Raw genomic sequence first — 15269 nt, 5'->3', positions numbered from 1 at the left:
GGAATTCTCTGACATCCCTAATTTTGCCCCAAACAGACTGGCAGCCACTGAAGTTGCAACAAGGGAGTAATCTGCTCCTTGTAACCAGCCCTAGTGAACAGTCTGTCTGCAGCATTCTGGACCAGCTGAATTTGAAAAAGTCACTTTCCTTTTCGCGGAATTGATTCGCAGTGGGGGGGGAGGCGCTCCATCCCTCCCACCAGAATCCTCGACGGCGGGAAGGCAATCCGGTCCTTCCCCCTGGAATCCTGTCTGGCCGGCTCCACGGAGCAGCGGCTCTGCAGAGCAGCCGGCCAAGCCCGTCCGCAGCCGGAGTTCTGGCCGCAGATGGACTGCTGCGGACGCAAATGGTGGCCGCTGTAGCGGCCGCCATTTGCATCCAGCCAGGCTGCTGTGATAGGCTACGTAAGTATTTACATAGCCTATCATGACTGGGCAAAAAACAAAAAAACAGCATACACAAATGGCGGCAGCTACGGCGGCTGCCATCTGCGTTCCCTATTTTTCACCGTTCTGGCCTACATAAATATTTACATAGGCTATTACAGCGAAAAAAAGGGGAACGCAAATAGAGTAGTGGGCGCTATTTGCTTTTTTTTTTTTTTTTGCCGTAATAGCTTATGTAAATATTTACGTAGGCTAAAATGGTGGGGGGAAAAGGAACGCAAATAGCGCCCACTACGCTATTTGCGTTCCCCTTTTTTTTGCCGTAATAGCATATGTAAATATTTACGTAGGCTAAAACGGCGAAAAATAGGGAACGCAAATGATGGCCGCTGTAGCCGCTGCCATTTGTGTACGCCATTTTTTTTTTTTTTTGCTTGGCTTGCCGTGATAGGCTACGTAAATACTTATGTAGCCTATCACGGCAAAGACCAGGATGCAAATTGCGGCCACGGCAGCTGGTCGAAAGACCAGCCACTGCCGCCGCTGGAGCCGCCACCGTCCGGAACATCCGCCCCAGGTAAGCTTCGTCCTGGGCAGAATGTGCTGGGGGGCAGGGGGTGGCAGGCCATTCCACCATGGATTTTGGGGGTCCGAATGCCAGTGTATTCGGCCTCACTGAAATCTGTGGCGGAATTCTCCGCCATCCCTAATTACACTAGTTGTCCAGTGGGATGTAACTATGGCATGTGTGACTGTGGCCAGGTCAGGCATCTCCAGGAGTGGGCATAGTTGTTGCACTAGCCTCAGACGGGCAAATACACTCCTGGCCATGGCCAAAACCTGGGACACCCAAAGATAGAAGAGTGGAATAAATGCACTCTAAATGTTGTAAAGATCTAACCATTTTTGTTGAGAGAGAGGCAGGCTGGAAATGATGAAATGAATTTGTGCCAAATTTCTTTAGTTATGTGAAGTATCACTTAAATACAAGCATATGCGCATAATCATTCCACTCTTCTCTTTCTCTGCTTCCATTTTAGTGTTTTCCTTTGGATACCAGAGCCTGTCTCAGACTCACTCCAAAACCATGTCAAGCTGGGAAACAAAAGTTTAGATCCTCCACCAGAAGTAAAACAGTGGCAGAAATGGGAATGTTATGCTGGAAGTGTGGAATGAATCCACTTCAAATGTTGTGCAATTAAATCTTAGGCATGTTTACTCAAAACTAAATCCTATTGTGTTCAGTGACTTAGTCTATAGTAGGTTTACTTAGGACTGTAGAAGTACAGTCCAATCGTACACATGTTTGTTCAGAAGTAACTCCCATTCAGTCCAGTAGGCCCTACTCCCAAATGAGTGCATACAGGAACATAGGAAACTGCCTTATACTGAGTCAGTCCATTCAGACCAATATTGTCAATCCTGACTGAGAGTGGCTCTCCAGACTTTTAGGCAGAATTTTTCCAGCCCTACTTGTATATTCGAGGAATTGAACCAGGGACTTACTGCATGAAAAGCAGTACCACTGAGCCATGGTCCCTTCCGCTGCATGAAAAGCAGTACCACTGAGCCACGTAGGCTAAAATGGCGAATAAAAAAGGAACGCAAATAGCTCCCACTACGCTATTTGCATTCTCCTTTTTTCCCCCCGCTGTAATAGCCTACGTAAATATTTATGTAGGCTAAAACGGCGGGAAAAAAAGGAACGCAAATAGCACCCACTACACTATTTGTGTTCCCCCTAGGGATGGCGGAGAATTTCTCCCCGAAACTTTGGGGGGCCAAGCGCCAACGTGTTCGGCCCCCCGAACAAGTTTCGGTGAGAAATCCTCCGCCCCCCCGCCCCACCCGGAATGGGACTTACCTTCCCTGAATGTCCCTCCCAGCAGCGGGTCCGGCTGGCGGTTCGTCCGGTGTTCGAGCGGGGCGGGAGCGGCAGCCGGTCTTTTGACCGGCTGCCGCCCTCACCATTGCAATGAAAGAAAAAAAAACAAAAACGTCCCCTGATAGGCTATGTGACGATTCACGTAGCCTATCACGGCTAGATTTGCAAAGTCAGCCGTGATAGGCTACGTGAATCGTCACGTAGCCTATCCTGGGTGACTTTAAAAAAAAAAAAAAAACGCGTACGCGAATGGCGGCCCCCATAGGGAGCCGCCATTCCCATTCCTTATTTGGTGGCTGTAGTCTACGTAAATGTTTACGTAGACTACGGCGAAAATAAGGGCAACGCTATTTGCGTTGCCCTTATTTTCGCCGTAGTCTACGTAAACATTTACGTAGACTACAGCAACTAAATAAGGAACGCGAATGGCGGCTCCCTATGGGGGCCGCCATTCGCGTACGCGCTTTTTTTTTTTAAGTCACCCGGGATAGGCTACGTGATGATTCACGTAGCCTATCACGGCTGACATTCCAGATCTAGCCATGATAGGCTACGTGAATCGTCACGTAGCCTATCAGGGGACTTTTTTTTTTTTTTAACTTTCGTGTTCGCGGCCAGGCGAAGCGGGAAGCCTCCTCCCCGGCCTGAATTTCGGCCGGGCGAGAAGGGAAGCCTCCCCCCCGGCCTGAATTTCGGCCGGGCGAGAAGGGAAGCCTCCCTCCCCCGGCCTGAACTTCGCGGGGGGAGCAGCGAAGCGCTCCCCCCCACCGCGAACAAGCTGCGAGAAAAGGTAAGTGACTTTCGTCCACCCCTAGTTCCCCCATTTTTTTTGCTGTAATAGCCTATGTAAATATTTACGTAGGTAAAACCGGCGAGAAATAGGGAATGCAAATGGCGGCCGCCGTAGCCGCCACCAATTGCATACGCCTTTTTTTTTTTTTTTGCCCAGCTGTGATAAGCTACGTAAATACTTACGTAGCCTATCATGGCAGCCTGGATGGATGCAAATGGGGGCTGCTATGGCAGCTGCCATTTGCGTCTGCAGCAGCCTGTCCGCAGCTGGAACTCCGGCTGCGGACAGGCCTGGCCGGCTGCTCCGCAGAGCCGGCACAGAGCGGAGCCGGCCGAGCAGGATTCCGGGGGGGAGGACCGGATCGCCTCCCCCCTGTTGAAGATTCTGGGGGGAGGGATGGAGCACCTCCCCCCTCACTGCAAATCAATTCTGCGAAAAGGTAAGTTACTTTCGTACGTCCCTAGAATCTGGGGGGCCTGATTGGGCTAAAAGGTGACTTATAAATTTATAAATATATAGAAAAAAATCTGTAGCTTTCAGAGGCAGCCAGGGGTGATTTTGAGTGAGTAAACAACCCGTTCCATTTGCCTTTCTTCCACTCTCATTTGCAACCTCCCATGGCTTTCATTTAAAAAACAAACAAACATCCACCATACTCAAAACAGGTGGGTGGACATTCTGTACTAGAGTGGAAGCGATGGTTTGCCAAATTGGTTGTACTGTTGTACTACAATAATTTTAATAATTTATTAAAAGATTTATTTTATTTTAGCTGCTTCTATACCGCTTGACATCCCAGGATTTCCAGTGGTTTACATAAAAACACATGCAATACAATATGAAAACCAATATGAAAACAGTATAAAACAAGAAATACCTTATGAAGCAGAAAAATAGAGCCATGTCATTTAGGGATGGCGGAGAATTCCGCCACTGATTCCAGTGAGGCCGGAAGAATCCGGCCCCCCAGAATCCGTGGCGGAACGGCCCCCTCCCCTGCCCCCCGTGGAATCCCCCCGGAACGGCACTTACCTGGGGTGGATGCGGTGGATTCGGCGGCGGCAGTTCCGGTGGCAGCTCCGGCGGCGGCGGCTGGTCTCCTGGCCGGCCACGGACTGGCTGCTGGCATTGCCATCCATTATGTTCCTTTATTTTTCGCCGTTCTAGCCTACATAAATATTTACGTAGGCTAGAATGGCAAAAAATAAAGCACCCACTATGCCATTTGCATTCCCTTTTTTTCGCCATTTTATCTTACATAAATATTTACATAAGATAAATCAGCGAAAAATAGGGAACGCAAACGGCGGCCGCCGTAGCCGCCACCATTTGCGTACGCTCCGTTTTTTTGTTTTTTGTTTTGGTTAGCCGTGATATGCTACGTAAATTCTTATTTACGTAAATTCTTATTTTACGTAAATTCTTTTTACGTATAAATCTATTTATTTAAATGTGTAAATTTATTTTACGTATAAATTCTTATACGTAAATTCTTATTTCCTATCACGGCTGCCTGGGTGGACACAAATGAAGGCTGCTATGGCAGCCGCCATTTGCGTCCGCAGCAGCCTGTCCGTGGCTGGAAATCTGGCTGTGGGCGGCCTGGAGCCGGCCATCGAGGATTCCGGGGGGAAGGACTGGATCGCCTCCCTCCCCGTCGAGGATTCCAGGGGGAGGGACGGAGAGCCTCCCCCCCCACTAACAGAATCCGCAAAAAGGTAAGTGACTTTCGTACATCCCTAATGTCATTGTTGACTCTAAGTCAGGAAAAGCCTGAGAGAACAGATGCATTTTCAAGAGACGTTTGAAGCTTGCCACAGTTTTTGCCTCTTGAATCACACATGGGAGAATATTCCAGAGGGTGGGTCCTGCTACCGAGAAGGCCTGCTTATGTGCCATTACCTGACTACACACTGTTGTTGTGGAACTACCAATGAGGCCTTCTTAGAAGATCTCAGGGGTTGATTCGGTCTGTAAAGGAAGGCAGTCAGCTAGGTATCCTGGCCTGGAGTTGTTCAGGGCTTCGAATGTCAACAACAAAATCTTGAACAGGCTCAGTAGCTAATAGGCAACCAGATGGGAGGTCACTTAACACTCTTAAACAACTTCCGAGTAATGATAGTGGTAAAATAATGGATTTCCCCAACATTTTCACTGGATACATATATAGGTGAAATGGTATTAACTAGTGACTGTTAATTAGGGATGTACGAAGGTCACTTACCTGTTCACGGATTATGTTTATGGTGGGGGGGGAGGCGTTCCGTCCCTCCCTCCGGAATCCTGGGCCACCACCATTTGCATACACCATTCCGGAATCCTGGACCACCTGGACCACCGCCATTTGCATACGTTGGGATTTTCCCCCTGCCGTGATAGGCTACGTAAATATTTACGTAGCCTATCACAGCTCAATACAGGGACACAAATGGCGGCAGCTATGACAGCCGCCATTTGCGTCCCTGCAGGGCTGCCCAACGGCCGGATGTCCGGCTGCGGGCGGCCGGAGCCGGCCGGCAGCTCCGCGGCTTGGCCACGCAGCAGAGCTGGCTAGGCAGGATTCTGGGGGGGGGGGAGGACCGGATCACCTCCCCCCCCCCGTCGAGGATTCTGGTGGGAGGGACGGAGCGCCTCCCCCCCACCGCGGATTGCCAGGTGCGGAGCCAGGTAGGTGTTTCATACATCCCTAATTGGGCTGCATAGAAATAAATAAATAAATAAAAATGTTGTGTTTATCAAGTGACAACTTGTATGTATGAACTCATCCCTGCTTCTTTTGCAGTATTTATTTATTCTATTTATATGAAGGAGCAAACTTTCTCTTTCTTTCTTACCCATATTTCAACTGAAACTTTTAAAAACGAATCAAACCAGCGACATTTCCCCATGCCATTCTTCACAGTCTCTTGATTCCTCCCCTCCCTTCCCTTTCCCCCAACGCTTAACTAGCACGAACAGAACTACTAGAGCGGTGCAATCTTGCGCGCTGGGCGTCCTGTCCTCACAGAATAGCAACGCATTCAAAAGGTGGCTGGGAATTGCTCTCCCTTGTCAATGCCGGGGCCAGAAATTCACTCTTCCTGAGGAAATATCGCGGGCTTTAATGGTTCTGTTTTCGTTTTTAAAATAGGTCCAGCGTGCATATCATGGGAATATGATGCGAGGACGGGGGAGGAGGCGGGCAGGGGCTCTGAAACTCTGCGCTGACAGGCTCTAAATATGAAAGCATCAAGTGTGGCTACGTTTTCGCATACATCAGCCCCCACCCCACCCCAACAGAGAAGGAAAGCGAGCGAGAGCGCGCGCAATCCAACTGCCAGTATCTGGCTAGAAAAGGAAGGGAGCTGCTGCGTCCTCCCGAAGGAGGAGAGCGAAAGAGAGCGCCGAAGTTAAATAGGGGGATCCGCACTCCGTCGCTTCCCTCACGCATTGCTCGTGTGGACGGACTGACAGCCAGCCTGCCTGCCTCCGGGCAAATGCAACCCTGAGCTCGTGTCAAGACCGACCCGTGTTTCCGCTCCCTCCCTTCCCCGTCTCCCCTCTCTTCAGCTGGCGAAGAAGGCGCAGAGCAGAGGAGCGGGCTGCACAGCCGCCGTGGCGCCCTCGACGGAGCGCTCTGTGGCGGGGCGCGCCGTCTCCTCTCCTCCTACTGGGCGGGCTCGCTCTCCCCGCGGCTTTTGCTCTTCCGGAGTCGCCGCCTCCTGCCGAGCTGCAGCCTGCTAGGGGGTGCGTGCGCGTGTCGTCGGGGATGAAATGCCTGGCACGAGCCTCGCTGAGTTCGCTGTTCAGAAAGGACTAATCTAGCTGCATGGGAGGAAATGAATGTGGCGGGGAAGCCGTCTTCTCCGGCACAGCTGGAGCGCCCGGACAGCCTCCTCGTCCCCACTTGGGCAAGTACCCCGCTCCCTTTCTGATTCCTACCGCGCGCCTCCTACCCCGCTCCCGCCTCCTCCCTCTCCTCCTCCTCCCTCCCTCCCTCCCTCCCTCTCCCCACAACCCACCCCCGCCTGGCCTCTCTCCGGCAGCAGCTTTTGGCGCGCAAAGCCCGCTGAGAGCCCGCTCGCGCCTCGTGTTCGGGCAGCAGCGGGTCTCGCGCCGGTTCTCTCACTTCTTGGCCGAAAGGTTGTGCGTATTCTTCATGGAACTTGGAGAAAGCCTCTCAAAGTTGCGCGCGAGGAGGGCGGTTAGGCGAGGAGAGAGATGACCAGCGTTGATACTTTGATTATCATCCTCATCCTCTGCAGACTTACCTGGGAGTAAGCCCCATTGAACTCCATGGGACTTACTTCCCAGTAGACGTGCACAGGATAGTAGAACTGCATAGGATAGTACTGTGAGGGTTAAGGGGTTGTATCCAAGGTTAGTTTAATAAGTCCCATTCATTTCAATGGTAGGACTAACATTCCCCTCCAAGTTCAAAGGAGGGAAAGCGTCCTGTTGTGGTATAGGGAGCTGACAGCAGCGACGTGAATTTCGCGTTTCTTTCAACAAGAGAGAGGAAGGAGATAGTTTGGTCTAAAGTTAAAGTTACCGCCTTGGGTAACGGTCTTCTTTCTCGGTGTGCGTCGAGTCCAAACAGGACTTGACCTGCAGTTATGTGTATCATTCCCCAGACGGGTTTTGTTTGTGCACTCAAAGCAGTATCCGAGGGAGGCTGCGAGTGTGAAAGGAGTTTGGAGAGGGATTGTGCAACCATTCCCTTTCTTACCGTAGCCTCCCCCAGCTGCTTTTCTCCCATGAGGCCTGGGCGGGGGAGGAAAGGAAATTGCAGTCTCCAAAACCCAGTTTGAAGCGTGTGTTCTTGAGCCATTGCGCGTTGGAGCACGATCCTATACATATTTAGGTTGCAATACTGTACACAGTTACCTGGGAATAACTCACATTGAACTCAGTGGGACTTGCTTCTCAGTAGACATAGGGTTGCACTGTTAGTCAGCAGTCACTCTCACCGACTTCAGTGACATCTACTCCTGGTGCTTCTCTTTAAAAGCAATTAAAAAAAAAACCCTAAATCGATATGTAGATCATTTTTAGCTATGTGCTTCCTTCCAACCTCAGAGCTCTTACACTGGATTTGCAGTTTCTATAAGATTTTTATTTTAAAAAATTGTGATGGGGAAGTTAAGTGGGTGGAAGAGAGGGATGCTTTTTTGTTAAGTGATGTTACTTTTCAGTTTAGTCTTGTGCATTAGAGTATTTAGAAAGAGAGTTCATACTGAAGCCAAATTGTTGATGAATTCTCTTCCCCATCCCACCCCCCTCTTAAAAATAATTGATACAACTCTGTCACTCAAGTGGAAGGTTGAGATTTCAGACAGTATATAGAACGCTGGTGGGAGAACCCTTAGGACTTACAGATATATATACAGTAGCATAGTTAGATACAATTAAGTCTGTTGATTTCAATGGGAAATCAATAAGTAGTACACAACCATACACTGCATTGTGGCTATGATCCATATCACTGGTTGCAATAATTTATTTTGGGAATTCTCAGTATTGAATGTACTGTTGAAAAGTAGCAGCACTCCTGTTGTAGCTCTGAAATCACAGGAAAGTAGCACTTAGGAACACAGGAGGTTGCCTTATACCAAGTGAAATAATACTAGCCCAGTATTATCTAGTCTGAGTGGCAGTAGCTGTCCAGGAGTTTCATTACCTGCTACCTGACCCTTTTAACTTGAGAAACCAGGAGCTGACCTGGGGACTTTCTGCAAGCATGTGCTCTTCCATTGGGGTATAGGCACCTGAAGACCATTTAGTCAAAAGCCTCCTTTGACCTTACCCTCATATTCCCAACACATCTGTCCAGTATAAGAATGTAGCTTGTTGTGAACACTGTGATACAGTTTAAAGGCAGAGGTACAACGGGTCCACGGTGCACCAACTAAGAAAGACCGCTCGGTTCAAGAACTGGTTTTATATGATATGGTATGGTGGCTCAATTGAGTGAGTACTAGTCTTAATTATTTGTGGTGGGTTGTGGGTGTGGGAAAAGAAACAGTTACCTGCAAATGCCTGGAGGCACTCCAGATAGATTTTCTGACACTTTATATTTTATTAGATCAGTTGTTAAAGTAAAAATAGTGGAAGTCCATTAAGTCTTGGCATTGTAATTTTTTTTTTAAAAAAAGAGAACATGCATAAAACATGTAATTAATATGGCTGCTCCAAGTAAAATGAGGATGGATCTGTTCAAGGAATCTAAGCTGTCTTGTTATGACTGCTTTAAAAATATTTTTAAATGATGGCTTATTAATAAATGATATCTTCTCTTGATGGTTATTAAAGGTTGCTCTGTGTCCAAATCTATGAAAGCGGTTGTGTATCCCACAGTGGTCTATCTTTGTTTCATCTGTGTTATAAGTAACTTTATTTGCATGTACACATTAAATGTCACTGGAAAAAAAAAGTTTCAATGATTTTATCTTCAGTGGGTTGCTGCCAGCAAGACACACAACAAGTGCAATGCATAATGTTCAGTAGATATTGATGATAACAGTAATGACTCGTTTTGTCACTCTTAATTATTGTTGTTTGAAGTTAATTGCCAGCTTGGCTTGTCAGCTTTGCAAGTATCATGTTGTCACTTTTTGAAAAAGTGAACTACTCTTTATACTCCCTTGGTAATATTTTCTGCAAGAAGAACTACTCCCACCTACTTGACTTTCAACTAGAAGGGAGCTGATTTAATTATTGTTAACAGGAGCAATAAACATCCTGCCATCTTTTGTAAGCTTCTTTAACTTTCTAAAGTTGAGGGAATAATGAAAAGGAAATATAGAAATGCTTCCCTTAATGTTTGTGATGAGAATATTAAGATTAGCTCATGAAAGTCAGCCAGGATTTGCTTATTATTGCATGAATATTTAACTGAAGTGGTATATGTCCCCAAAAGTTTTATTCTTGCATTAAAAGTGAATCCTTATTGATCTTTGTGTACAGAAAACCTGATGGATAGGTTCTTCATGGAAGTTAGAAATATATAAAATGGCTGTGTAAAGAATCGATCAGACCAAACATATTCTTCCTTGGAATGTCCCTAAATATACTGCTGGTACAGAGTGGTTTTCAGAAGAAAGGTATCCTGGGCTCATTCTTATTCAAATCTTAGCTCTGGAACATAGTTTAGTATGAGGGCTCAGCCATAGCACATAGCACATAGAATACGAATGAACTGGCATGAAGAATAGTCTTATAGCTTTTGCTAGCACCCATTCCCGTGTACTGCTTTGGTTAATCCACAGTATAATCTACCCATCCTAGAGATCTACCAGTATCAGGGGAAATGAAATATTTCATTGAGATAGGATTACGTAGCCAGGTGAGGCAAGTCATGCAATCCCTGTTTTTCTCTCTATGAAAGCAAACCCAACCATCCTCAAGCATATGATCACTTCAACAGTGTCATGTGTGAAATTATGGTTATCCCATACCATCAGCAAACTGGATAGTAAGTACGGTGACTGTAAAAAGTTCTGGTGTAGTAATAGGAATTGTTATATCCATGATTCCCCATTCACACAGTTTGTCCATGTGAGTGCATGTGCATGGTTGATTGGAACTGTTTGTATATGTAAAAAAATCTGTGTGTAATCTGGCCCTTTGACAGCAAGAAAAGTATGAACTCAATTGCTTAATTTTCTTGTACTTAGAACCTGTTTCAGAAGCTGTTATTTGATCTTTACAGTGCAATCCTATACATGTTTACTCAAAGGCAAATTGCACTGCATTCAATGGGGTTTACTCCCACCGAAGTGTGCATAGGATTGCAGCTTGAACCTCCCACATTGAGCATTAGCTGGGATGTTGTTGTTGTTCAGTTGTTAAGTCGTGTCCGACTCTTCGTGACCCCATGGACCATAGCACACCAGGCCTTCCTGTCCGCTGTCATATCTCCCCTCTATTATTAGGATGAAAAGGGTGTTTTTGAGCAGATTAACATTGTCCTTTCTTCAGTAATTAATAATTATAAACAGGGATAAGACTTCTAAAGCAGAAGATGTCGCTTCCAGGAAGACTTGAGCCTCAGTACCTCCAATTTTATACACTGTTTACATCATCTGGAATGACTGCTTTTGCTAATTCATATTAGCGTAATACCTGTATTAAGCCAACCTGAAAAGATCACAAAAATGTGCAAGCTTTCAAGAACTCCAGATTTCTTAGCGGAAAGAAAAACGTGACTTGATGGTAAAATCACAGTCTCTGCGTGTTCAGAGTCCTGAGATGAAGTGGGGGAGGAGGGGTCCACAGACATTCAAATTAAAACTCTACCAGGTCATGTGATGGTTACTGGTTGGATCTGGAGCTGCCCCTAGGGTTGCTGGGACCAAGAAAGAGAAATGTTGGGTCCTCCATTTTTTAAAAATAAAAAATCCAGCTGTTACTGAGACCTGTTTCCATCCTGAGTGAAGCACATTAGCTCTTTTTATTGGTGGACCACAGAGAGAAACTAGCTGGTCTTTATAGTAACCAAGCTGGAGCTAATTTTAGATGTCAGTTGAAGCCAAATTGGTCAGCTTTACCTAGTAGTTGTAGGGGATGAATTTTCAGAGAATACCTAATAAAATACCTAATGATACAGATTTTGGAATTTTTCTTATGGTGAATGCAGCTACTTTTGCTTTTGGTAAGAAGGTATTCATCCACTTGAACCTTTGTGGCCATGTATTCAAAATGATGTAATTCCTCTGCCCCCAATCAGTACATTAAAACATATACATCCAAATAAGAGCCTTGGCCATGCAGTCTTATACCATGTCTACTCGGAAGTAAATACCATTGAGTTCCATGGCACTTACGCCCAGGTAAGAAGGAATAAGATTGCAGCCTAAATGTAGTAGCTTATGCTTGGGCTCAAGGCACGTTATTCCAGAGCATTACATTTGAAAACCCTGATCTTAAAAGAATGAGCAGCAATTATCTTCAAATGTTAGCTTATTGTGTGGGCTGAAAATAGATGGCAATTTAGAATATTTCTTTGTGAAAGGTGAAGGTTGCTGTGGTTAGTGTTCTCTTCCAGGGATGTAGATACAGGAATGTAGTTGCCTCTGCTCATTTTCCCGCTATTTCTCTGCATTTGTTTTTCATGCTGTGATATGAATTTTTATTGTGTTTATGTATGTTTTAATTTGGAAGCCACTCTAGGAATTCTGGTGAATTGAACAGTGTCATATAAAAGCAAACAATAAATAAAATGAAATTAAAAAATACAGTTAGTCATGCTGCCTCATAGACAGAGATGAAGGCTGCAGGCAGCCTTGCTCCAACAATGAATGTTTACATTACAGTCAAGTCCTTAAGGGTTTTTTTTTTTTTTGCATCTATACAAGCCCAACAGAAATGAGATCAATTTGTGCAGGTTAAGCAGTTGAAGGATCCAAGCTGCTGTTTTATGGAATTCAACTTTAAATTAGTTTCATAATAGTTTCACATATGCCTGCTGAGCAAGTTAACCCTCCCACGCCTTTTACAAGAAAAATAAAGTGCCTGTATTTTTCGCAGAGTCTGGGGAAAAACTGCTTTAGGGCACAATCCTATACATGTTTAAACAGAAAAAAAATCCTACATCTCCCAGGATTCCCCAGCTAGTCATGGTGGCTGGGGATTGCTGGGAGTTGTATGTCTTTTTTCTGTCTAAGCATGCCTAGGATTGTGGCCTTAGTTGCTGATAAATGGATACAGGGTTAAAATATTTTGGAGAAATGATATGGGTAGATAGCTGATGAAAATGTAACTGCAACAAGCAATACAATCTGAATCCCTAGGGTAGGCAACCTTTTTGGGCCATGGGCACATTTGGCAGTTTGAGAAATTGGCCTGGGCACCAGCACAAAATGGCTGCCATTGAGGGCACAGCAAAGCACAACCTGCCCAAAAGACTGAATACAAGGCAGATGTGGAGTCTGAGCCCCAACACACTAAACAACACCTTTGAACCCACAGTTTTCAGTACCAACGGAAACCTACTTCACATCAATCCCACTTGTTAGTAAGAAAATGTGTTAATTAAAAAAAGGAAAGAAAAAAGTATGAAGTATAGGGCACCTTGGCAGGTGCAAAAAAAGGTGTTCGCAGCACATTGGCCTCACATTGCCTATCCCTGCTCTAATCAATATATATACACATAAGACCATTTACTATGATGTAGAAGTGACAGCTTGACTTTTAAGTATCTGGGTTTAAAAATAGCAGATTTAGCACCTACACATATATTGATTGCTATATTTTTCATTTATATAACATTCTACAATATGTTTGTGTCCATCATGCCAATGTAAGGCAAGATCTATTAATTACTAATGGACCTGCACACCACACAAGAACCCACTTTCAGATTAAGCTGTATACATACGTGTGATGGAAATAGATAACCAGTCCTATAATATGCAACAGCCTGAAAGAAAAGGAACTATGGTGTTTCATGCTAGAGTGCCTATATGTTTAAGGAATAGTTTTGTAGAATAATTCAGATAGCCTTCTGCAGAGAAGTCACCCATCCCCTGGCATAGCTACTTGGATTGATTTCTGGAATATTCCTTTGGGAGCATGAACTCAGGTATGACATTAGAGTCTAGTCTTCAGGCTAATTTAGGTATGATGCTTCCCATTCCTTGCTGAAAAACCCATTCTCATGTAGGCTTTCCATGGAGCCAGCATAGTTGCTTTCTCAGCCAAAGACACACAGGATTGTATACAGTGGTATCTATCTGCCACAGAATTGGCACTGTTGGCGGAACAGATTCCCCTTCCTCATGCAGGGCTGACCTACACTTATGGGTTTTTTCGCTTCCAATGAGGTTTCACCACCCGTCTTTCACACTACGCAGTACCCACCTCAAATTGGAACCGGAATTTCACGCTTCCATGCTCTCGCTTTCAATACCCTGATATCCTGGTATTTCCCCTTAATGTGCTCTGATTTTATGCCTTCGCTACCATATCTGGTCATAGTCCCCTCCCCTGCCTATTCATATATGGCGGTGTTTGTATTTCCCTCTTGTCCAATCACAGCTCTCGACGGCCCCATGTCATCTTCCAGCTACTGATTGCATAGCTTCCTCAGCACTCAATGTTTCCTCAGCAACAAGCAAAGGGCTGGATGTGCACGCGCTTGTCTGATCTCGGAAGCTAAGCAGGGTCGGCCCCAGTCAATAGTTGGATGGGCGACTGCCTGGGAATCAGGCTTCCTACATTGAGCAGGGGGTTGTTCTATCCCTTCAAATGAGACTAAGTTTTACCCCCTTCTGTCCCCTGCTTTGGATTTTTTTTTTTAATTAAGGCACTATCTTCGAAGAATCGTGGCTTCTCAGCGATTTCCCCCCCCCTAATTCAGGCATGTTCTTCGAAGATTCGAAAATTCAAAGCTTCAAACCTTCGCATTTGTGAAGATCATGCCTGAATTAGAAAAAAAATCGCAGAGAAGCCACAATTCTTTGAAGATAACACCTTAATTAAAAAAAACAACAACAGCCGAAGTGGGGGATAGGAGGGGGTAAAACTTAGTCTCATTTGAAGGGATAGAACAACCTCCTGCTCAATGCAGGAAGCCTGATTCACAGGCAGTTGCCCATCCAACTACTGACCAGGGCTGACTCTGCTTAGCTTCCGAGATCAGACAAGCATGTGTACATCCAGCCCTTGTTGCTGAGGAAACATTGAGTGCTGAGGAAGCTATGCGATCAGTAGCCGGAAGATGACATGGGGCTGTCGAGAGCTGTGGGCGTGGAATCAGCAGGAACAGGAAGAGTTTCTGATCCTGCAATGAGAGACTCTGTCTTTAAGAGCAGGAAAACAGCATAGCGCTCGAGTGTGAACTGAGCTCACGCATTCGATGAAGCACCACAATAGGGAAAATGGGTGAGTGTGGATAATCACACGTTTTAACACGAGAGCGTTTAACCCGACAGGACACCGAATTCATTGCAATGGCGGGCGCAGTGTAGATCGGCCCGCAGCCTCCCACGTGCCCCTCAGATCTGCTTCAGAGAGTTGGGGACCCTATGGAACAGATTTGGGAGGACAGGGGGGGAGTTCCATTGCATGAGTGGGATTGGATGTAGCTCATAGCATTTGTCACATTTAAAAAATGGTAGCACTGTGTGGAGTACATATACGTGAAAGGACTTTTCAGCAGCATTGTATGAGTAAGCATAATATGTAAATGAATCCACAGAACATGGAAATGAAATTCCTCCATCA

The 15269-nt window shown here is 45.8% G+C and overlaps 1 protein-coding gene across 6 annotated transcripts in view; it reads left to right on the top strand.

Moving 5' to 3' along the window:
- Positions 1–6635: 6635 nt before the first annotated feature.
- SNTG2 (syntrophin gamma 2) overlaps positions 6636–15269 on the top strand; it is a 418988-nt gene continuing 410354 nt past the window's right edge. For 2 of the 6 annotated variants that reach the window (XM_084826737.1, XM_084826735.1), the window contains exon 1: positions 6762–6955. Coding sequence is in view for 3 of the 6 variants with exons in the window: in XM_084826732.1 (XP_084682858.1) it covers positions 6884–6955 (72 nt within the window). In the remaining 3 variants the exon portion in view is untranslated. Of the gene's footprint in view, positions 6956–15269 lie in introns of all 6 variants that reach the window. The other 4 variants (XM_084826732.1, XM_084826733.1, XM_084826734.1 and 1 more) reach the window with 4 other exon arrangements.

Source organism: Heloderma suspectum, chromosome 1 (assembly GCF_057233095.1).
Source record: "Heloderma suspectum isolate Gila_16-S chromosome 1, 16-S_ref, whole genome shotgun sequence".
Classification (NCBI taxonomy): domain Eukaryota; kingdom Metazoa; phylum Chordata; class Lepidosauria; order Squamata; family Helodermatidae; genus Heloderma; species Heloderma suspectum.
This window is presented reverse-complemented; position numbering and strand designations above follow the sequence as displayed.